This window comes from Centropristis striata, chromosome 2 (assembly GCF_030273125.1).
Source record: "Centropristis striata isolate RG_2023a ecotype Rhode Island chromosome 2, C.striata_1.0, whole genome shotgun sequence".
Lineage (NCBI taxonomy): Eukaryota > Metazoa > Chordata > Actinopteri > Perciformes > Serranidae > Centropristis > Centropristis striata.
In genome coordinates, this window is record NC_081518.1 from 33827629 (window position 1) to 33851425 (window position 23797).

At 39.7% G+C, this 23797-nt stretch overlaps 1 protein-coding gene across 1 annotated transcript in view; it reads left to right on the forward strand.

The window, feature by feature from the left end:
• Positions 1–23797, forward strand: part of LOC131984536 (FERM domain-containing protein 5-like) — a 97071-nt gene that overhangs the window by 53950 nt on the left and 19324 nt on the right. The window contains exons 2-4 of the mRNA XM_059349384.1: positions 18442–18546; positions 20297–20339; positions 20472–20550. Of these exons, the coding sequence (XP_059205367.1) occupies positions 18442–18546; positions 20297–20339; positions 20472–20550 (227 nt within the window). The remainder of the gene's footprint in view (positions 1–18441; positions 18547–20296; positions 20340–20471; positions 20551–23797) is intronic.

The window sequence follows — 23797 nt, forward strand, 5'->3', positions numbered from 1 at the left end:
TAAGTGATATAATGGTTTATTTGGTGATACAAGCATACAAATTGGCATGAGCTGTCTCTGCTGGTCACTTGAAAATAAGCCACCCATAGTTACTTGGGTTGACAAAAAAACACTCCCAGCCACTTGAAATTTCTATTTTCAAGATGGCCGCCCCCTGGATCCTCAAAAGATCAATTTTCTCATAGAAATGTATTGGGTTTTAGATTATTCTGGGAAACAAGTTTTAACACATCATAATACAGTTGTGATGATTTGTTGATCATAGACAGATTAGACAAGAGTGAGTATCTGCACTACCAAGGCACACTGGTGATATATGACTGCTGTTAAACTCAGAGTGGGGTTCAGTGTCAGCCAATTGTAAAGTTGGTCAAAGAAGAGACGACAACTCTCTGAGTAGTTTGAGTTAACCGGGTGGTGTACAGATCGTACAGGGTAAAAATGGCATTGGATGAACGATTGGACTAAGTGTAGGGTTAAGGCATGAATTTAGTTGTATCCCATACATCAAAGTGCTTATTAAAAGGTAGTAAAAGGATAAACCCTCGGCCTCTGCCTTTGAATTTGCTGCAGACATTGCAGAAGCCATCATAACAGTTGAGAAAACAAACAGCAGGACACCAAGATCATACTGGTTATGATACCATTGCAAGAAATGTTCCATTATTTCATAAAATAAATGCTCTGCCTATCGTACGTAGTCCAACCCGACTAGATGAAGGTGATGGCATAGAAAGCACATTGACAAGAAACAGAGTAAAATATCATTCAAGCTGTAAACTTATGTTCAACAACACACAGCTGGAAAGGGCCCAAAAGAGAGCATCTACTGCTGCTAAAGACACTAAAGATACCAAAGATATCCATGTCAAGAGGTCAAGAAGATCTCAGACTTCTTATGAGGCTGGACATGTGTGGGGACAGGCATTGAAGAGAGACATCCACATATGCCGAGCCCGTCTGACTGGGGATGGGTTAAACAGGACAAGGAGTGGAAAGTCTTCTGGACTCCACTTCCACCTATTGGGGAGAGTTGTTGGGAGTTGACAAAATGTGGGTGCACCAAGGCTTGTACTGGAAAGTGTAAGTGCTACAGATATAGACTCAGTTGCACATGCTTATGTAGTTGCCCCTGCTAGAACTTACTTGCTTGTTTCTTTTGCCAGTGTTATTCCTTGTTGTCCTTTGTGTTTTCAAGTGTAGGCCTATGGCTCGGCTTCCCCTCGCCACAACGGCGCATTATGTTTGTTTTTTTTCACCAGCCTGTTACTGTGACATGTTCAGTTTTTACTTTGTAACATTGCTTTCACATTTTCAGTTTAGTTCCCTAGTATAGTTTCAGATACTGTTTGTCATGGTTACGTGTCAGCCAGAGCTGCTGTTGCCTCTGGATCTGTCATTATTGCCATTCAGTATTAACCATTGCTCAATTATTATTTTGGAGCACTGTCCGTTCAGCACCACAACTGTGTTTCCCCACCCCTGAGTATTTATTTGGCATGTTTAATGGCAGTAGTAATGGTTAGTTATAAAAAAAGTAATTTAAAAAAGCATTTAAAAAAGCCCTCATGGTAAGGGAGCCTGTGTACCTCGGTGAACCCGGAGAGCTACGCCAGTGGGAGGGAACTCCTGTCAGATTTTACCAAACTGGACAGGTCGTGGGCAAGGAGTCAGACAAAGCACAGTCAAACAACCTCTCTTGAGGAACCCAATACATTTCTATGAGAAAATTCATAATTTAAAGGTCCACGTGGCAGGCGACAGTCATCCTGAAAAAAAGAATTGCCGCCTTGAAATTTCCAGTAGCTGTGGCTGGCTTATTGTCAAGTGACCCACAGATACTGCTCATGCCAGTTTTTATGCGTATATCACCCAATAAACCATTGTATCACTTTACTGCTCCACTAAGGTGTCGGCCATCTTGAAAAATGACCGCTATCTTGGAATTTCAAGTAACTGTGCGTTGCTTATTGTCAAGTGACCTACAGATACTGCTCATGCCAATTTTTATGCTTGTATCACCAAATAAACCATTATATTATTCAATTGCTCCACTAAGGTGTCGGCCATCTTGAAAAATGGCCGCCATCTTACAATTTCAAATGTCTGTGACAATTTTCTTGTTAAGTGACCCATGGAGACTGCTCATGCCAATTTTTATGCTTGTATCACCAAATAAACCATTATATTATTCAATTGCTCCACTAAGGTGTTGGCCATCTTGAAAAATGGCCGCCATCTTGGAATTTCAAGTAACTGTGGGTGGATTATTGTCAAGTGACCAACAGAGACTGCTCATGCCAATTTGTATGCTTGTATCACCAAATAAACCATTATATCACTTAACTGCTCCACTAAGGTGTTGGCCACCTTGAAAAATGGCCGCCATCTTAAAATTTTAAATGTCTCGGACAATTTTCTTGTCAAGTGACCCATGGAGAGTGTTCATGCCATTTTTCACGCTTGTATCATAAACTGAAAGATTATATCACTTAGCCGCTCCACTATTTCACTTGCAATTCCTTTCTAATTTAAAAATTTGCACTTTTGAGACTTCAGACAGTTGTGTTTACAGCTCAAGTTTAAATTGTACAATTTAAACTGTCTTTTTGTTTACGGTGAAGAGAAAAAATAAAGTACATGTGTATTAATGTGTAAAACAGACATTTTCATTTTTTAAGAGTGGATTGAATCGAATCAAAGCCTATTGAATCGAATTGTGATTAATCGATTCAGGACCTTATGAATCGAAATCGAATCGATTTAGGAAATTGGCCATGATACCCAGCCCTAATAGTGAATCAAGTTTGGTCAGATGTATATGATTGTCTTGGCTCTACAGCCAATGGGAATTGCTGAATTAGGTTTGTAATTGCACTTTTATGTCTAACTAAGCTCCAAGACTAAAGGAAGGTCTCATGCAGAAAACCTCAGACTCATAAATGAAAGCGTGGAGAACATTACATTACTATTTGCAGAATGTCTCCTGTGATCAGAGCAATGTTCCAGATTTTTGGCACAGTTTAGTAGATCCAATTTAGAGCGTCCCCTCATTTATTAAAAGGCTCAGTTCAGAATGACAGTTAATAGTTTAATGTGAGAAAAATCACACTTCAGTAATATGTTACGGCCGGATATCATCAAACAAAACTTAATAAAAACACTCAGTTGTTTTCATTTGTCAAGTACCTAATTCAACAGTATACAACAGGCTTTCCCATTTGCTTATTTCATATAGACTTTATTTATTGAATGACCAGAAAACATAACATGATCGTTATGAAATTACCTTTCCTGGAATACAACATTTTGGCCATATCACCCAGCCTTACTGTATTATACTTATCCTTTATGAAATTTGTATCTTACATTTTCTCCAACCCATGTATTAAAGATGATCCACTTTGTTTGCTTTAAGCTAAAATAACATGAAACAATACATTTCACAACTGTAATTTAATGAGAGAGAAGAAACTAACTTCTTCACTAGACTGTAAACAGATTATCTCTGCTGGAGGAGATTACATGATATACTGTATACCTGGAAGTGCCATTTGAATGGATTCTGTATGTATCTGTCCAGGTACAAGTCATGTTGTACTGATTAACAATAGCAGGAAGTTTTGGCAAATACAGCACTCTCAAATACAGCTGACAATGCATCTGTTACAGAAAGCACTACATGGAATGTGCTATGTCTATGATTTATATTTCCCCACCATGATCATAGTCACTTCAAATATCTAAAACCATCAAAGAACACTTCACTTCTGAACTTCTTTTTCTTTTTTTTTTTGTTCAGGTGGCGTACATCTACCTATAAAAGCAAGAACCGTGTATGTGTGGATGTGTGTCTAGAGCATATCTTGCTGACCGTTAGTCAGACTGACCTAAGATTTCATATGTGGCTTGCGCATGGCACGAAGGTGTGCATCCTCGATTTTATCCTCGCACTGGTTAAAAAAATATTAATAGTGAGTCACACAGTCTTTACATTTTCCTTATATTCTACGGTACAAGGAATACCAGCTGAAAAAAATGTAAGCTTATAAATAATTTTTACTTGCTGTGTGTGCTTTTTTGATAACTAAGGTTAGAGAGAATGTGCATTGCTGCAGAGTTTGTTTCTATGCCAGACACAGCCAGCTCTTACCTTCCTCCACAGAGAGCAGGCATTCAGCATCACTCCCACTTGACTTTGAAACATTTTCCAGGTCTGAATTTTGTTTTCTTTTTTTATTACTTGCCAGTTTGTTTTCATATTTCAAGGCCACTGTCCATTGGTGTAGAAGTGAAAGATGCTTGCTCAAGATTTGTTCACATCATACATTTTTGCTTTCAAACCTTGATAGTGGGTCTTTATTGGCATGTTGATGGATGATTTTGATGTGCTGTCAACAGTTACATGAGCAATGCCAGTGCAATCATTATTGCAGCTGCATTACACCGTTCGATGCAATGCGTCCGCTGCCCTCTTGCTGACGTAGTAGTAGGCGAAGCAAAGTTAAAATGGCAGATTCCCTTGTTCGGCTGGAGGCTGGTGCGGTCGATTAGTTTAACAAACAGCGGACTTTCACCCTTGTGAAGACAAAAGTAAATGATTTTTTACTTAAGTTACGCTGTTTACATAAGTTACGTGAATCACGTTTTTTTCGTAATTTGCAGTAGTCACATGACCCTTTTAACTACTTCACTTCAGGCATTTACATACATTTATTTACTGATAAATCTGTCTTTTCTAACGGCTTATCAGGATGTTTTTTTGCCCTAAACCGTAATCAGTGGTTTTATAACATAACTCCACAGAAACTGCTGTCTTTTTTTACAACCACAAACCTTACATGTATGTATAATGATGTGTGTGCTAGCTTTTAGAACTCTCCAATGTACCGCGAGCCATGAAATGCGAGCCACGATACGAACATACATGTCGTAATGGGTGGTACCTGGAAGTTGCGTGTGTTTATGTTCCGGCCGCAACTACACGTGCAGCTCGTGTGTGTCATGGCTACCGCTAGCAGTAAGCCGGAGGTTGAGGACCCTCCACTGTTGCTAAAGTCTCCTGCGTGGGAGCACTTTGGCTTCCTGGTGAAGTATTGTGACGGACAAAGACACGTGGATAAAACGAGGGCAGTGTGCCGACATTGTTCAAGAGAGATCGGGTACGTTTCTGGAAACAGAACGAACATGCTAACGCACCTGAAACAGCACAACCCGAGTGTAAACATCACCACAACAAGAAAAAAACCCACCTTAGTTCAAACGCCGCCGACTTCAGCATTCAGGCAGCCTCTCCCTGGCCATTCAGATTGGGCCAAAGCAATTTCAACTGCCACCGGCGTTTTTATTGCAGCGGATCTCAAACCATATTCAGTGGTTGAAAACGCTAGCTTTAACCACATGCTAAAGGTGATTGAGCCCCGCTATGAAGTCCCCTCGCGCCTGCACTTGAGCAAAACTAATCATTCCAGACCTTGAGCAAGGGTCTATGAGCAAGCTAAAGCTATTGTTATCCAAGACTTGTCAAAGGCATAAGCAGTAGCACTCATGACAGATGGATGGACATCCAGAGCTAACGAGAGCTGCATAACTGTGACTGCCCATCACATCACCCGAGTGCTGCTACACTTTACTTGTTCAAGTGTTTTGTTAAAAGCTGTTAAGCTGTGAGGAATTATTTAAAAATAATAATATTTCAGATATTTTCTGTTTATTTGAGAATATTGTATTTATTGGAAATCTTATTTTATATATATTTTGTTTACTTGAGAACATTTTATTTAAATTATTACCAGGCAGAACTTTGCAATTGTATTCTATTTTTTATTTTATTTCCATATTTGTGTAATGTCACAATAACTTGTTGGTTTGCAAGCAAAATATATTTGTTGTTTATTATTTATAAGCACGCAAATAAATAACAAGCAATTTAGGTTTTGTATTTTGTTTCCATACTGTACCGAAAATTAACCGAACCGTGACCTCAAAACCGAGGTACGTATCAAACCGTGATTTTTTTATATCGTTACACGCCTACAAAACACCCAAAAAAGTAAGATCTGGTGAGATGAAAAAAAAAAATCAGGTTAAAACATATGTAGAAAATCCTTATTTAAAGTTGTTATACCTAAAGAGTTAAGACTCTGCAAGGACTTATTATAGGTGCACTGTTCCGTCCCTTTGAGCTGGAGGGTTAAAGGAAGGACAGGGAGGATAGAGAGGACAGGTTCTCACTGGTTTGTTTTCTTTTTATGTCATTCACATCAGTGCCCTTTACCTGGAGAAAAGCCTGAGAGACTTTTCAACTGGGGCAACAAGAAACTTTGTGACTGTTGTCTTTCTTTGCTGCTTTCTTTTCTACCTTATGATTTGTTCATGTTCATTTCATCCTCTTCTACTGACCTTTCATTTTCATTTTATTGCTTTCCATTCTGTCCAACCCATTTTATTCTTCTTTTTTCCTCTCTAAAAAACCTTCCTTACCAGTTATAGCGTTCTAACAGTGGTGAGCACTCAGAGGATACTTGCTCCTATAACTCTTCAGGGTTTCCTTCTCTCAGGGCCACTTCTCCACCGTGGCATCTCTTTAATGGAGTCCCCAGGGAGCCCGAGCTGCTCTCTAAACAGCCAAGGATTTACACAACTGAGCAGTGATTGTGAGCACAGTCCCAGCATCACTGAGACCAAGGACAATAAGATGGCAGCCCGCTGACAGTGAACATCCTTTTAAGAGGATCGTTGGCTTTCTATCTTGCAGCGAAGGCATGTGAGTGAGCATAAAATGTAGAAGTGTATTACACTGAAAATGTTGTCAGGTAATGTCAAACCTGAAAGCATGTTGTGCGGCTCTATTCTTTCAAAATGTATTTTTCTGAAGGAGACTCTGGCTTTACGTGGGTGTATTGTGTTCTACAACTATTTGTAGTGTTTGTAGAGATTCTAGAACAACTGTGAGGGGAAAGAAAACTACAGTATCATACCTTAACTTATCTGATGTTGGGTAACAATAAGATTTCAAGTAATCGTCCAACCTGTTGGGAAATAATTCGATTAAAGGATAGATATCACTCTCATACCACCACCATAAGTATGGACAGATCGTTTTCATTCCCAAGACGTCACATGCCTTGTCACAGCTCTCAGTGTCTGATACTGACACACAAGGCAGTTCAACTAACTAAAGAGTAAGAAAGTCTGTATAGGGAGGTGGTTGGGGTGAACGAATGGATCAAACAAACACATGACATGACCCAGGAGACTGCTGTACGTGTATCATGTGAAACAAAGAGTCAACATTACCTTATTTACATTGACATTTAAACCTATGTCGGCTATGTAACTTATGTCACAAACATACTTATTTTACAGACTGGTCTCCCGTCAAAAACAACAATATAGGGTGTTTGTACAGGCAAAATCATTTTTCATCATCCTCTGCCGCCATCTTGTTGGCGTAGTAGTAGTGATTGACGAGGATGCGGCATTTACAAAGAAGAAGCGGACTTTCACCCAGAAGGGGGTTCGTGTCCCGCGTAAAAACAAAAGTTAACGCCTTTTTTACGTAACTTCAATATTTTACATAACTTCCATGGCTTACGTTACCCTCGTAACTATTTCACCTCCATTATTTACTTCCATTTAATCACTTTTATAACGCCTAACCAGGATGTTTTTTGCACTAAACCTAGGTCAGTGGTTTTATAGCATAAATTCACAGAAACTGCAGCCTTTTTTACAACAGCAAATCGTAGGTGTATGTATAATGACGTGTGTGCTATTTTTAGAACGCTCCGTACCGTGAGCAGCGAAACGCTAATTTTGACAAACGCTCATATGTGTCGTTATGGGTGCTGTTGACAAACAGTCTATTCTGTCGTTTAGGTTGGAGATCTTGTTATTTTAACCAAAACCATTATCTTTTCCTCAACTTAAATGAGAAATTTTGTTTGAAATCATGACATTAAAATATTTAAAACTGCGACCTTAGTGGGGGCGTCACTGTTTGATGTACGAGGCGACCCAATGTGTTAAAAGTTTCACCAAGGGATGCGGACCAATCCCCGTATGTGACGAGATGGTATGGATCTAGAGCCAGAGGAGATAAGCCTAGCTTAGCATAAAGGCAAACATCACCTGGATCTGTCCGAGTTAAAAAATATGTCAACCAACACTTCTCAAAGTCACTGATTAACACACTGTAATTGAGCAGAGATGTGAGAAGTGGTATTGATCTTCTTATCAGACACTCAGCAAGAAAGGCGAGTGAAAGCTATTTCCCTAAATGTCAAACTATTTCTCAAAGAAACTGTTTCTTAAGCTTTGTGCATAACTTTGATAATCACAAATTTTAAAAGGAAATGTTTTATTAAAATCTTTCTGCTTTTAACTTGAAAGTCAAATATAATGTTAAAGCAATTATAGTGTGAAAGCCCAAACACATAAAAAAGATCGGCACAGTGTTATTTCACACACAGAGTTGTTTCTTGAATTATATTGAGGTTGAATCTGAGTACTAGAGTGTGGGCAAATTTAAATGAGTGCCAGCATGCTGCGCAGTAAAAATGACTCGACAGCATACAGCCTAATGTAAGGTAATGGCTGTGCAGCCAAATAAAGATCCAATCTCATACAGTTTTTGGAAATAACATATAATCTATATGCAGTGGTTATAAGTCATCCAAACAGAATAACCAGTGAGTAGGGTTTTAGTCACAGAAGAAACACCATCACCTTAATGAAGAGAGATTGTACCTGAATAAGTACTGGACCTATCTGCAGATGGCATAATATAACTGATTTATTGCTCATGAGATTGTCAGAGAAGGCATGTTTAGTCAAACTTTCTAATAGCATTCAGCTGCTGACTGACTGACAGGAGCATCCACTACGGTCTTTCACTCGTGTGGCTGCTCTCCAGAGTATGGAAAGTACACATTACCATATCATAAGATTATAGTAAGCCATTTACAGGCTTTGCTGCTCGCAGCCTTGGAGGCAGCAACTTTAAGAACAGTGAAAATCAGCATAAAGATCATGCAGTGAGAAGCTGAGACATGCTAACTATCAACACTGCAGCTGAGCCCCAAAGAAGCGAGGGTTGTTCAAGACCGACATAAACCATTTGTCGACTTCTACCAAAGAGCTGAGAGCTATATGTAAATACAAACTTGAAGAAAAACACTGTTGAGTAACCTTTCAGTACCATTCGCTCAGTTGTTGCAATTTCCATCCTGTAGTTTAAAATGACACCATCATTTATTGATGTGGTGTTTCCCAAGTTGATATGGAACCCCTCTCAATAATTAATCTGACGCAAGGCTTGTCCAGGGCTAGAGAGCGGCGTGCTGCTGCTCCACTAAGGATCACACTGATCATTTGGCCCCAGTCTGGGTTATTTCCATCTCTCCGTTTATCACTTTTATTATAGCTGTGATGAAACACTGCGCGTGCCACCATAAAGCACTTACAGGCCTCTGCTTGTTTAATACATCCCTCTCCCACTGACAGGCCTGCACTAATCTCATTTGCCCATGAGTCACTGTGGCTAATATCACGGCTGCCCGCTGCACACATACGATGACTACTCTTATTATTAACATATCACATTTCTCATAAGGAACATATTATGGACATGGGCACATGCAGGTGCACACATACTGGTTACTGATCCCGCTACGACTATAACTATCTCCACGTCTAAGTCTAACAAGTGCTGCTACTACTGGCAATTACCTTTACTGCTACTGCCACAACAACTATTTCAGTGTTGCTTTACAGCTTTCTTCGATCGGCCAGGTTTAAAAAGAAGGATTGTTTAAAAATCCGTTTTCTACTGCTTAACTGTCTGAGTTGCAGCCACATACTGATTCCAAGGCATTTGTGATCCAACCAGCCTTTACAGGGATGCAGCCAGGAGGTACCCTGATGGACAGACCATCTCAACTGAGTCCTTCCAGTGTGAAGGAGCAGCAATGCTCCTTTTCTGGGACTTCAGCTCAAGACACCTTATAAAGACCTATTTTGGCTGCTTGCATCAAAATTGTATTATTACTACTTAAAGCCAATAAGAGAAGGTGAGAATTGGAATGTCTGCTCATTTCTTTTTAATTTGTGTCACACTTCATCTTACACCTACTTATGAACACCCTGAGATACAATTGACCATTATCTGGGGGACTGTCATGGTGCCTTGACTTTTAATGTGTAGGTTTATTAGTTGTACTTCTTTTGGATTGACATTGGATGATGATGACATACATCTACAAGTAGATATTTTCTAAGGCATTCTATCAGTCTGTGAAAGCCAGCACCCTCTTCTTTGCTGTGGTGTGCTGTGGCGGTGGCATCAGGACGGGAGACGCCAACAAAAGCTGGTTAGGAAAGCCAGCTCTGTGGTGGGTCTAGAGCTGGACAGTCTGGAGTCAGTGGGGGAGAGGAGGATGAAGGACAAAATCAGAGCCATCCTGGAGAATCACTCTCACCCTCTCCATGAGGAACTGTGGCAGCTGGGCAGCTCATTTAGTCATCGGCTCATTCCACCAAAGAGCCATCAGCCTGTATAACAGCAGCGGAGAGTCTGTCATCATGCTGACCAGCCCCCCTCCTCCCACAATAACATTTAAAAGGTCACCGTCACCACTTTCTCCTGCACTGGACTCATGTCAAACATTGCATACATTGCACATATTTATATTTACTGTATATAATGTATATTATTACATCTCACTGCCACTTTCATTTGCTTGCACTACTAGCTTTGGCATACGGTTACCACTAGTGGATTTAGTGTCTACTAGTGTTTGTCTATGTCTTATAGTTCTAATTTTTACTTTTATTTTATACTATTTATTTTAATTGTATGTTTTTATTTTTATTTTTATATTCTATTTATATTATCTTAATTTGTTTTACTCTTTACATGTGCTGCTACAACACCTGAATTTCCCCCATGGGGATCAATAAATTATCTTATCATATCTTAGCTCATCAGAATAGGGAAATCTGCTCAGCACTATGTGGGCTCTCTGCTCTCTGGCCAGTTAAGGTTTTCAAATTTCAAATTCATCGAAGTAAACAACCAGGTGGAGAAGATGGGCACCAGAGATGATCCTGACCACAGGGACCAGCAAACCCACCTCTTGATCGGAGGGGGCAGCAAGGAATAAAACACCGGCAGTCATTGATCTTCTCTGCTAGGAATCCTGCTGGCCATTGTGTAGGTGCTGGATGGTCCGTGTAAGTTTCCAGATAGACGTTCGGAGCTGTGATCGGATCCTGGAGTGTTGGATATCGGCAATCAACTTCACTGTTTTCTGTGTGCCAATCTGGTGGCCACATTCAGCTTCATGGTGAACAATGCACACGTTAAAGGAGCTGAGAGGACTGCATTTCACTGGAATTGTATGATTTCATGTGACAAATAAAATTGTTTGGTTGATTTCTGACAACAACTCCGCTGCAGCAATCCTGAGGTTACCAACATGGACACTCAGATGCAACATGAAATTCTGTCCCTCATAATCATAAACTTAGCTTACAGCTTACTTGTCAGCTTACAACCCCCACTGAGAATGCATTTGACCTGGGATCATGTCATTAGCCTTTACCAAGTCCAGCATGTATTGACTGGATGAACAAACTCTTATGACCCCTGCAGCGTGCTTCCAAGGGTAAAGAGCCAATTCATAAAGTATAAAATATGCATTGTTCCTCCTGAATTCCAGGTTTGACCATTTGTGTCTCCTCTCTAACACATTAAGGTCAAAGCTCTGCCTCCTCTTCCAGAGTCGTCAAAGTGTTTTTGAGGTCAATTGAAAGTTCGTCGTCACGATCTCCTCAAAATTCTCCCACATGCAGTTCTCCAAAGCTACAGTACCCCTGGCCTGGTGATACCTGCCTGCTGATTCTTCAATCCCACTTAGCTTCTTTGTACCAATATTTGTGATGTCAAGGTACAAGTACATGCAAATAATTATCAATGAGGTGTGTTGATTATTTTTATCTAGCTCCTTAATTGTGATCAGAAGTGCACAATGGTTTTTAAACACTTCTCAACTAAGCAGCCTACTTACTGTAGCTGGTAACTTAGCCTTTCATCTGCTCTGTCTGTAAGCATGTGCAACTGAGCCAGGTCTCATACACACCTGTACAGGCACACAAAAATAACACATAGAAAACAGGTCCTCCAGGCCAGTCATTCATCCTGACCATTGAAATCAAATACCAGACCGTAATTATATCCCCATGAACTGGATGGAAGCTGACAAGACAATCATGGTTCCAGCTCCTTTATTTTTGTTAAAGGTTCCAGCACACACTGGGCCATAACATCATAATATCACATTTACTGATGTGTGACAAACTGTACTGTGTGAGTGTGGTTTGTTCACTATAATGCTAATGTGGTGGGGCTGGGTCATATGGCAGAAATATTTTCTATTTTTTATTTTATAATATATGACAATACAAATAATGTTATGGCTCAAAGAAGACCTTTGGCTCTGGTTGATTATGACGAATCAACCTCAGTAGTATTTTTAGAATATATTTTGCATTAGAAATTTGACCACATCACAAAACTCTTTCCACACTGTGCAGCTGAGGAAGCTGTGCCGGTTGAGTTTGGAAAGCAGGTGATGAATGGGTTTTAATTACTTTGGGAAGTTGGTTTGTGTGACTGAGTGGAAACACCATTTATCAAAACTAGTGTAAATATGTTTCGAGGCAAGTTTCACAGATCTAGCCTTTATTAATCTTACATGAGAGGCATCAACTGGCCTCTAATGGATCCTTTTTAATTTCAGAAATGTGGTCACATAAGAAGACCCTACAGTCATTTGAACAGTCACTTGAACAGATTAAAAGAAATCGACATCTTTGACTTAGAGAAGCATGAAACCAGTCTAGTTGTTACATTGTATGCAGGAAATAAATATATAGGATTTTCATGTCTTTTGAGGTTTTAAGAATCTGTCAGCAACTGTCAGTAAAGACATATTTCAAATGAACCCAAAGGAAAACATGCTGACAATAAGCTCATTAATAGATGTAATTCTCTGCAGCATGGTGTGATGAGACGACAGTAGGCAATGTTTAAGCCACGCTTTGTTTACTCTGAAATGTGATGTAGCATTACTGATTAAAACTCAACTCAAGAAATATGTTTTTAAAATGCAATTACTACAGCATCATTGTACTCAGCTGTCACATGACTGTGCCCCAGTAATAATAAGTCTTGACCCCCTCTGCCCCCCCCCCCCCCCCCCCCCGACCACTAGATTTTTGCCACCTTTGCTGTCTTTAAGAATCTCAGATTTTAAGCTCCAGTGTGATAACATATGATTAGTGTTCTCTGAAACTAAATTACCTAAGGCATCCATTAGTATGTCCCATGTTAGGATATTTTGTCTGGAAGAGGGCTAAAGTAAGGCTTAATTTTGGTGTTGGTAAAAATTAAAATGGTCATTTTCAAAGGGGTCCCTTGACCTCTGACCTGGATTGTCTGAATGAAAATGGATGCTGTGGGTACCCATGACTCTATCCTTTTCAGACACTTTATACTAATCCCACGGAGTTTTTCGCACTGTAATTGTGTTATACTTGCCTATTTTAAAAATGGTGTAATTAAATATTTCTGCATGCTAGAGTCCCTAAACAGTCTTACATAAATTAGGTGTGATTAGAAAACTGATACTCTTATTGATTCATTGAGCTTAATTGTATTCATGTGTGAAGATGTTTGTCCCCATAGTAGCCTTTCCTTGTAGTGAGACCTTTTTTTAAACTTCACCTCACTTGTCATATAAAGTGACCTGTTGTGACCTCTACGATAATCACAGTTTCATGAAACCACAAACAAGAATATATGGCTTTCTTGGGCATAAATTAGGGGGAGGTGACATTAAGGGGCTTTCTCAGCAGTTTTCAGAACAGAAGTGCTCACGATCCAATAACCAAAACCCCCAATTGTGCATTATATGGCCAGTGTAAAGTCATTGTTGTGGGTATAAAACAAAAGTCACTGAAATCACCACTGCAAAGCCTACTGTATAAGTTCACACTGTAAAGCCATTTATCTCAATAGCAGGTTATTTTATGTCCTGATTCCCAATTGTTTGCCAATAAAAGGGTTTTAATCGGAGGATAGCATAGATCTAATTATTTCCCCCCTCAGGGAAAGAAAACTGCGAGAAGCAATTCCCATTCTGGAATCGCATGACCACAAACCACATCAAAGATCTGCAGTTTATCTAGTCAAAAACAATAATACAGTGCTTTAACTGGCAACATATAGTATTTCCTCTGTGCAGTCACCAGTGTATTGCAGCTTGGCTCTGGGTTTAACTCTCATAAGGATGTTGAAGAACACTTAACTTCAGATCAATAATGTTTCTGCCTCAGAGCCTGCCTCTTTGTCCCAGCGGAGCCCCGGTCAGCTCGCTGAAGTTCAATGTGTCTCATCAGTATGCAACACAACACCACATATACATTAGAAGTGTTTGGTCAGCTGCCTATGGGCAAGAGAGGCTCTTCTGCTTTGTTCCATCGCTGTTTAGTCGAGCCAGACAACGAGCGCGGAGCAAAGTTAGAGTGCGCTTCGATCTCATCGTTACAAACCGCATCAGAGTGCACAGTCAGGTAAATTACCAGGAGCAATAGGATTACCTGCACTCATTGTAATGCACAATAGAAGACTCCAGATAAGACACTCTTTATTAAGTCGCACTATTTCAAATCTGTTGTAACAGCTGATAAATCCATTGTGAAAACAAAGTGTGTGTGCTCCTACATTGTTTTTGTGAGCATTTTTGCCAAGGAGCTCAGAATTCTTCATTCATTTTCTTCTGTGTTGGACTGAGATGAATCGCCCTGCCTCTGTTGTTGTTTCATAACTACTAACTTGGACGTGGATCATCAGTAATCTCTCACACACACGCATGGAAATAGAGGCAGACAACACAAACACTCACTGGTGCACACATAGAAGGAAACAGGCAGGAACAACATGATTAATTGGGAAGGCTTTTTTGGGCATGGCTGTAGTTTACACTACAGTGCGCAGCAGATGGAGGGAGTGGGAGGTACAAGCTCTGAAAATGTTATGGAGCTAGAGGTTTCACAGGTGTACCAAAGACATTTATAATAGAGCAGGAAGGGTTGAGGATCCGTGTGTGTGCATGTGTGAGACGTTGATGTGTGTGTTTCTATTTTTGCTGCCGGGCCAGTCAGCAGGCCTGTCCTGGTGAGTCAGGGTGTATGTGGTGACAGTGACATACAGACACACTGACAGAGGAGATGGAGGGTCAGCCCGGTGCATCCTGGGAAAGGTCTCGCATAGATTGACACAAGTGGAGCTGAAAGGTTTAGGTTGGGTTGTGCTTTGGTGTTGGTTAAACATCATGTACTCTCATGTATACCAAATTGATGCTGTGATGCTGTGAAACTCTACGATTTCTCTTCAGATCCTTTGGCAGGTTTATAATTACATGTTTTAATCTACAAAGATTTATTCAATGTGTGATATTCAATAAGGTGATGACACAGACAGTTACAGAATATTTGATGTTGTCAACAGGATTGAAATATAATGTGTTCCGACAAAACATTAAACACATTTTAGAGGCAGCTTGCATACAAAGTCAAGGGAAAAGCACAAAATGAATTTGCCTCATAGTTAAAAATATTTAAACTGGAGTGAAAACTTTGCTTCATGAGTCTAAGATTAGAGCAAAAAGTAAGAGGGAAAAAACAAACAAAAACAAACAAACTAGAGTTTCTGGTAGCTTTTGAGTTCAATCTGTGTCTGAGTTAAACACAAACTTGTTTTGGGTTGAATAAAGACAAATATTTTCCTTAAGTTTAAATGCTTTCAACCCGATCAGACGCATCTTCACAGCAATCCTTGCAGACAACAAACCAAGCGACTACCTGACATTGCCATCTAGAGCTTTGTATCGTGAATCTTTGAAGCATCTTTAAGGGGGCTATAATATTAAATCCACCTTGTCACAAGGTGAAATTCATCAGTCGGTCCAAGGAGGGACAGCAAGTGAAATAAGCAGAACATGACTTCTTGTTCATGAATCACAGTAGGTTGAGTTTCAGCACAGGTTTAGCCCAATCCAAAGAGGAATCTCAGGGTGTCCTGACAGTGTTCAGCCACATGCAACCTCAGGGCTGTTTTCTTCTGCTATTTGATCTGATATTGAGTGAAGTGTGAACAGGACTCTGTGTAGATTCTCACATTGTCTCAAATGATACGTCTCAACAGGAATTGTATCTGGTAATGGTTCATACATTGTTCCTTCAGTGCATTTATTCTTCTATCCTCTCAGCTTGATTGCTGTGCTGTGGCATGCTATATTGAGACAGATTAATCAGTGTCAGCTGGCCTGAATTGTTCTCTCTCTCTCTCTCTCTCTCTCTCTCTCTCTCTCTCTCTCTCTCTCACTTTGTCCCTCATCTGTTTTCTCCCTCTCTTTATTTGGTTTTGTCTTTCTCTTCTCTTTTCCCCTTCCGTTCTCATATATCTGCCTTTGACTTTCTCTGACTATGCAGTTTTGTGTCGCTTATGTGAACACAGTGTCTCCTCTAAAGGGCACTGTACGATATTTTATAGTTGCCGCTGAACGAATGAAAGCTAGAGCCTTTATGTACAGTGCACATAGTAGAGTTGGAGAAATCTCTGAAAACAGCTTGTGAAGTTCAACACATTAGCAGAGGTTTTGGATTTTTAGGGATTTTGTTACCTTTGGACACAACCGGGCTAGTAGTCCCCCCCGCCCAAACTCCAGTCATTGTGCTAAACTAGCTGGAGGTGTCATTATAATCTAACCTTTGCATTCAAATGTGAGGTGACCTGTTACTTTAAAGGGATAGTTTGGATTTATTGATGTGTGGTTGTTTAAGGTACTTATCCAAAGTCAATATATTTAGAATATTTCACTGCTGTACCATCCCATCAGACAGCCTTTTTACATTCACATGAGGGGAAGTGAAGGTGTTATCTATACTCCTGTCAAAGCTACCAGACTCCAAAGACGAAAATAATAATTTATCACAACACACAGTAGTCGTTGGTCTACCGGTGCCTCAGTTGTTAAGTTTGATAGTGTGACTGTGGTGTTTTAAAGGGCTAGTTCTGATTCATCAACTCACAAAAACACGGAACCGCCAACCAGTTGAGGCAGCGTTAGACCAGCAGTTAGAGCTCTGTGAGGGAAAATGACTCAAAGGAATCTGGTGGATTTGAAGAGAGCAAAGATGAATGTTACAGCTTCAGTTTAAAGCTAAAGCGTGTAGTGGAGGGTATATGCTGGTAGTTTACAGTATACCTAGCTATCATAGAGACAAGCTATGGAATATACAGGACAAACATAAACCCACTTGCTCTTCAGTTACCTACCCAGCACACCCACCTTAGCAATCACCACTAACCCACTGGCTAAAAATATCACTTCCACTTTAGATTATATTGATATTTTCTTTAGGTGAGCCTTTTTTAGGTGGCTGCAACATGTTTTTCTGCATCCTCTGTAGGCAATACACACATGGATAAGTTTCCAAATTTTAAAAAACACATCTCTTTAACATGTTTAAGCATGATCCCCTTTAATTTTGCTGGCTATGTAGAACACATTGATACATGTTTTGTTTTGCATCCAGTGACAGCCTTGTTTTCATGTACCTTATTGTTGCAGTTAACTCTAAATAAAGGCCATTAAAATATGTATTTAATTAAGTTGTTAAGTAACAGTTTTATGCAAGGGCCCTGCTCGTTCTATACTGTACATTAACATACATTACCATTACATTTAAATTTGGTAAGGAGAATGTTTTATTTTCTTCATTATTTTTAAGTAATTAAAAATTCCAGTTTATATTTATGGATATAAAAATTATCTATATATTAGGAAAGGTTGGGTTTTTGCACTGCATTGCATGACAAGAGCTTCTTCTCCTTTTCAGCCTGCTTTTTCTTTGCTCACACCTTGTCTCAGGCTTTTTCTGCAGCAGAAATCTCTCAAAGCTTTCACAGGTGGCTGCTGCCTAAATATGAATATTTGATAGTCCTCATATATCTCCCTTGAGTGCATTGAAATATTAAAACACTTTCTGGTGGCCGTTTTGACTCCAAAGAATGGACTTCCTGATGAGAAGGAAAAATAAACGACATTGATGTCACACTATCAGCATTTTTCTAATATCTTCTTCATTTTATAACGTGTGATGTTATTTGCTGGATATGAGAGTGTTCACATATATGCACCTGCGCCATTGATCTGCTGTGGGTTCATTAACTGTGTGAATATGGAAATATTGAGATGTGGAGGCTGGGGGCTGTGAAATGAAGTCGCTTTTTTTTTTCTTTTACTTTCTCTCTTCGATGTTCCTCAATTGGAAGTGTGTTATATGATTTTTCTCATATAATTTTTCTTGCAGCGGGATGCCAAGGGACAGTACCTGTTTGACCTCATCTGCCACCATCTCAACCTGCTGGAGAAAGACTACTTTGGCATTCGATATGTTGACCCAGACAAGCAGAGGGTAAGTATTCATTTTTAATAACAAACCCAACTACATTTCAGATGGATTTAATTCAGTTGAATGTGCAACATTGTGACTCTTTCTTTCTTTCTTTCTTTCTTTCTTTCATTCCCTGTCTCTGTATCTTCTTTCCTTCTCATTTGTTTCTGTCATTATTTCCTCTGTAAATATATTAATTACACATTGATTACTTCACACTGATGACATAATTTTTCTTTGAATTAGCTATTAATGTGTGTACCCAACTGTATGCTGTCAAAGGTAAATCAACTTTGTGTTCAGCAGTCTGGACTTGATGTTGAGGATAACAAGGATAAGAAGACATATTTGTCCCAGTCCATGTTTACCATCTCTGCACTGTGTCTTAGAGTCAGTAGATCGCTAGCTAGAGCTCAGAATCAATGAAGTCTCAAAGACTGTAACAGATGCTTTATTACATGTTGTTAAGTATGTGTGCCAAGCCTCACTGATCTAATGACAGTTTTTTCCCCTCCTCTACATAAATATTCAGGACAGGTATGTAGGCCTGCAGGTCAATTATGCATGTTGGCAAAAGGCCAACCCCTTCAATTAAGATGAATATCAATCACAGAAATGAACACAGTCCTTGGTGAATTAGCAGGGCTTCGAGCGAGTATTTGTTAATTGTCGCACTTTTGAACTGTTGATGAGATAACAAATGATATCAAGACTTAAAAATACATTTTAGAGTCTCCTTCCATTGAAGTATGTGTTTTTCTTCTGTTCATGTCTGACGTTGACTGTACTGACTTTTATCTGTGCAAAGTGTGTCACTAGAGAGGTGTTTTCACATTCCTCTACCTCTCTGCACCAAAAATCTGAGATTCAAGCACGCCAGGCAAGCTAGATTTGGTATGTCCCAACCTCGAACCCAGTCAAAAGTTGGAAAAAACCATGAAACCTCCAGTGAAGAGCGGACCTGATAGTACGTAGAGTAAAAACACACTGTAACATCATAGAAGATAATATTGTATTTTTCAAAAAGATAAGCCGATCCAATTCCAATACATCTGTCAGTGGCTGATTTTGGTGCACAACAGGCTCATCTGAGTCTGTTGAGACTCAAACGTATGATTGGATGTCTCCAGTGTTTTCTCAAACCGAGAAATTGACCAGACACCAAAACTACCACTGCAGCTCTTGACCTGGTTGCCCTAGTGCTAGTAGTACTGCTGGGCAAGGCAGAGGACAGATCCAGACTTTTTTTCAGTGAGGGGGGAACAGTAGCAGTCCTTCTGGTATTATTTTTTGCTTTGTGGGAAAACAATGTTAAACAAAATATGAATCATGTCCATATATTTACATACTTTGTCTGGAGGGTGACTTTAAGAAAATGTGAATAAAGATGTTAGTAATTAAAAGCCAACAGCATCATTGTGTTTTACAGGTACTGTATAGAGAGTGCAGTGCACCATTATTGTCAGCGTGTCTTCATCTCACTGATTAGAGCCAGGTTAGTCTCGTGATGTTTAGCACTGACAGAGAACAGCAGTCTCCTGATTATCTTGCAAACAGCTTTCCTTCATCTCTTCTCTGCACAGAGACTGTTGGAGGGGGTCTAAATAAACAGAAGGCAAGGAGATGGGAGTAATTCTACTGTGCCTTCCAGCTATAGATTACAAGTCATCATGCTCAGCTGCTGAGCAATCAGGCTTCAGACTGACAGTTTGGCAGCCAAAGATTCATTGTCCAAAGTGCAGGTCTTTACCTCTCTCTTTCTCCCTTCTAGCACTGGTTGGAGTTTACAAAGTCAATTGCCAAACAAATTAAATGTAAGTATTTCATTAAACATGCCTGATTAGTTGGTTAAAAAATAAATACAAATATATTGTGCAAAAAGAACACACCAATCATGCCAACCACAATAGAAACATGACAACAAAATGTTTGTCTTTCTTCCCCAGCCCAGCCTCCATTCACCATGTGTCTGCGTGTCAAGTTTTACCCTCCTGACCCCGCTGCCCTGAAAGAGGAAATCACCAGGTAAGATTTCAAGATACCACGATGGGCTGCAGGTGGGTAAGGGTGGAGCTGAGGGACGCATGGAAGTGACACTGATTTTTTTTTTTTTGCCAAACCAATCATGTGATACAAGCAAAAAAACAAACAGAAACTGTACAAATGGAAGCAGAGTGAGCAATTTTCCTGCATTGGAGTACTTACTTGCGTTTTACACTTTACTTTAGCATTGCACTCCTGTAACATCGACAGACTAACAATAAACAGTTTCTTTTTTCCCACTGCTCCTAAGCATGGTATGTTCACTGGTGTGTAAAGGATAGGTTAAATGCAGAGGACAAATTCACTGCTCAGTGTTTTAGTCAGTACGTTTACATTACATTACACATTTGCCAGTCGCACATTAGCCGGTCTCATTAGTCAGTAGCAGTCATAGATAAGAAAGGCTAGATGGCTCGAGGCGGAATCACCAGCGTCCGTACACGGCGGCCATCTTACCACATGCAGCTCGTCCACTCATAACATCAGTTATGAGTGGGCGAAACTGAATCCTAATCTTAATCTTAAAAAGGTTTTGTTCAGCATTCAGTTGTTCTGAAAGACACTGTAAAGTTAGCTTCGCACCTTGCTAATCAAGCTAGCTAGCTAGTGCTAGTGTTGGCTGATAAGTTAACTCCAACCTCTTGTCCAAATATGGTAGGGTGACCAAACGTCGTCTTTTGCCCGGACATGTCCACTTTTTATGTCCTGTCCGGGGCGTCCGGCTGGGTTTTATAAATTCACGAAAATGTCCGGTGTTCACTGTTTTTCATAGGACCAGTACACGTGCACGTAAATTGACCGGCGCTTTGCACACAATTTTGCGAGACGTATTTACCAAGAGGCTGCCTTGTGGGCGGGTCAGCGCCGCGCACACACAGAGAGAGAGAGAGACAGAGAGCAGAGCAGACAGAGGGCAGATCGAACAGCGGAGCAACATTGCACGGGAAATGCCGAAGCGTAAGTGCAGCTTCACAGATGAACTGCAAAAAACATTTCCGACGTACCGTCCCGGTCAAAACAGGTGGGAGGCGGAGTGCACCGTGTGCATAGCTGGCACATATGTCTCAGTGTCTAATAAAGGTGCTGGAGATCTCAAAGCTCACATGGACACCCAAAAACATTAAAAAAAGCTGTGCGAGGTGAGAGTTCTTCTGCAAAGTTGACTGAGTTCTTTGTTAGACCTGGGAAAACAGAGGATGCTGTAAATGCAGCGGAAGGTGCAATGGCATTTCATACTGTGAAACACCACAACAGCTATTATTTATCTTATTGCAGTTATTAAGAGATATATTGTTGAACAGATTCTCTAACAGAAGAGTTCATATTTAGAACATTATTTCATATTATTTATTAATTTATTTGAAAAGAGTCTACGAGAGCTTTTATTTTGTTACAAGTTTTTACAGATTTCATTTTATTTTATTACAGAAGTTAATTTTGCGCCATTGAAGCATAATAAAGCATGTTCATCAACCTCCGAGAAGCCTGTCTGAATTTGTGTGTCGAGGCCGTGCCGATTGTCCTCTTTTTTGGAAATCAAAATATGGTCACCCTAAAATATGGTAACTGCTGGCTCCAAAAAACCAAGATGGCGATGGCCAAAATGCCAAACTCAAATGGTCCACAAACAAATGGGCAACGCTACGGAGGCTACGTTCATTTCTTTTATACAGTCTATTCTAAAGCTGCAAGCCCCAAGCAGAGACAGGATCTGGCTGCAAAGGTCTGGTAAGCTCTAACTCCACACCCACACATTTCTTTTTCATTTTCAAACTTGTAGTACTGAACCTACGCCAACGTGACTCAAGTGACATCACTTGATGTTAATTATCAGACTAAATGTGCAAGTCCTAAGAGTCTCTCGTATTCATGCATTACACTAGTATATGCCTTTATGTTGAAACAGGCTTTTTCTGTGGGGCTGAGTAAAGCACAAACATTTCTGAATCAAACATGTAGTAACATCAAAATATAAAATAAACTGCTCCACAGACAAGCAGAACAATCATGGAAATACTTTTGATCATGTTTTTCTGTGGTATTGCAGCTTGGTGACCTGTTGAGTTTGTTTGATCAGTTACACCACACATCAAAAAAAGTGATGTCTATTTTAAAAACTCAACACAGGTGGGCTATTTATCTTCTTATAGTCAACTAGGGACAGTTACATCATGATCAAGTCTATTTTTTTGGGAGCCATAACCATGATGTAAACATGCTGACAAAGCTAAATAAAACAACAGACTCCACAGTACTTCCCCAAAGGGGATGTCTCTATCTTCTGTCTTTCTATTAATTACCTTTTCTCATAAAAAAGTATTACTATACAGTATTTCACGTTATCATTTTATGCCTCTGCAGACAGCTTTTTAGATAATTGAAAAATGGATAAGAGCACTGCAGCTCAGTAGAGGCTTTAAAGCCATCACCATCCTTAATTTACTGACTAAAAACTGAAATAATTATGATAGATTTTCATCCGAAAGATTATGATTAAGAATATATATAATTTACAGGTTGCCTTCTTTGTTACTGCATACCATATTAGGTCAGCTATATACATTTTAATTTTTTCATTTAATTTAAGTAAGTATTGGAAAAGCAGTAAATGATGCAGGTACACTGTAAAAATCTCAAAGTTTTTTCACAGCAGTTTATTATATTATTTTACAGGGGCTTCTTCTACAAGGTTGTGACCTGTAATTGAATATATTATAATAAATTATAGCTTTTCTTACAGGATTGATTAATTGCTTAATGTTCTATGTTCTAATTCTATGTTTAAAAAAAAACACAAAAACACATAATACTGCAGAATGTAAAATTAAGGCAATTTTTTTCACAGTACAATTCATTTTGAAAATATTTTGCAGATACATTTTTAAAAAATACAGATTATTTAGTGCACAATATCCAGAGCTCAACAGTGAGTCTGTGTGCAGGGGGATTTGAGTTTTCCCTTCTTTTTTTTCTACAGTAAGCTGCAGTGTCATGAAACTCCTCATCACTACTGTACTGTGTGTGGCATCCTTGACAGCTGAACAAACTGCTGTAAGGAGTGAGGAGTGAGCCAGAGAGCTACAGAGCGCACAGATCCTTGTAAATCACATCCCTCGACTGGCTGCCATGCAGCGAAATCCGTCCTTCACAATCCAGCTCCTCTTGATTGAGCTGGAGCACCAGCAAGGGACAGCTCCTCCACCCTCCACCATCTGTTCTGACTTCAAGC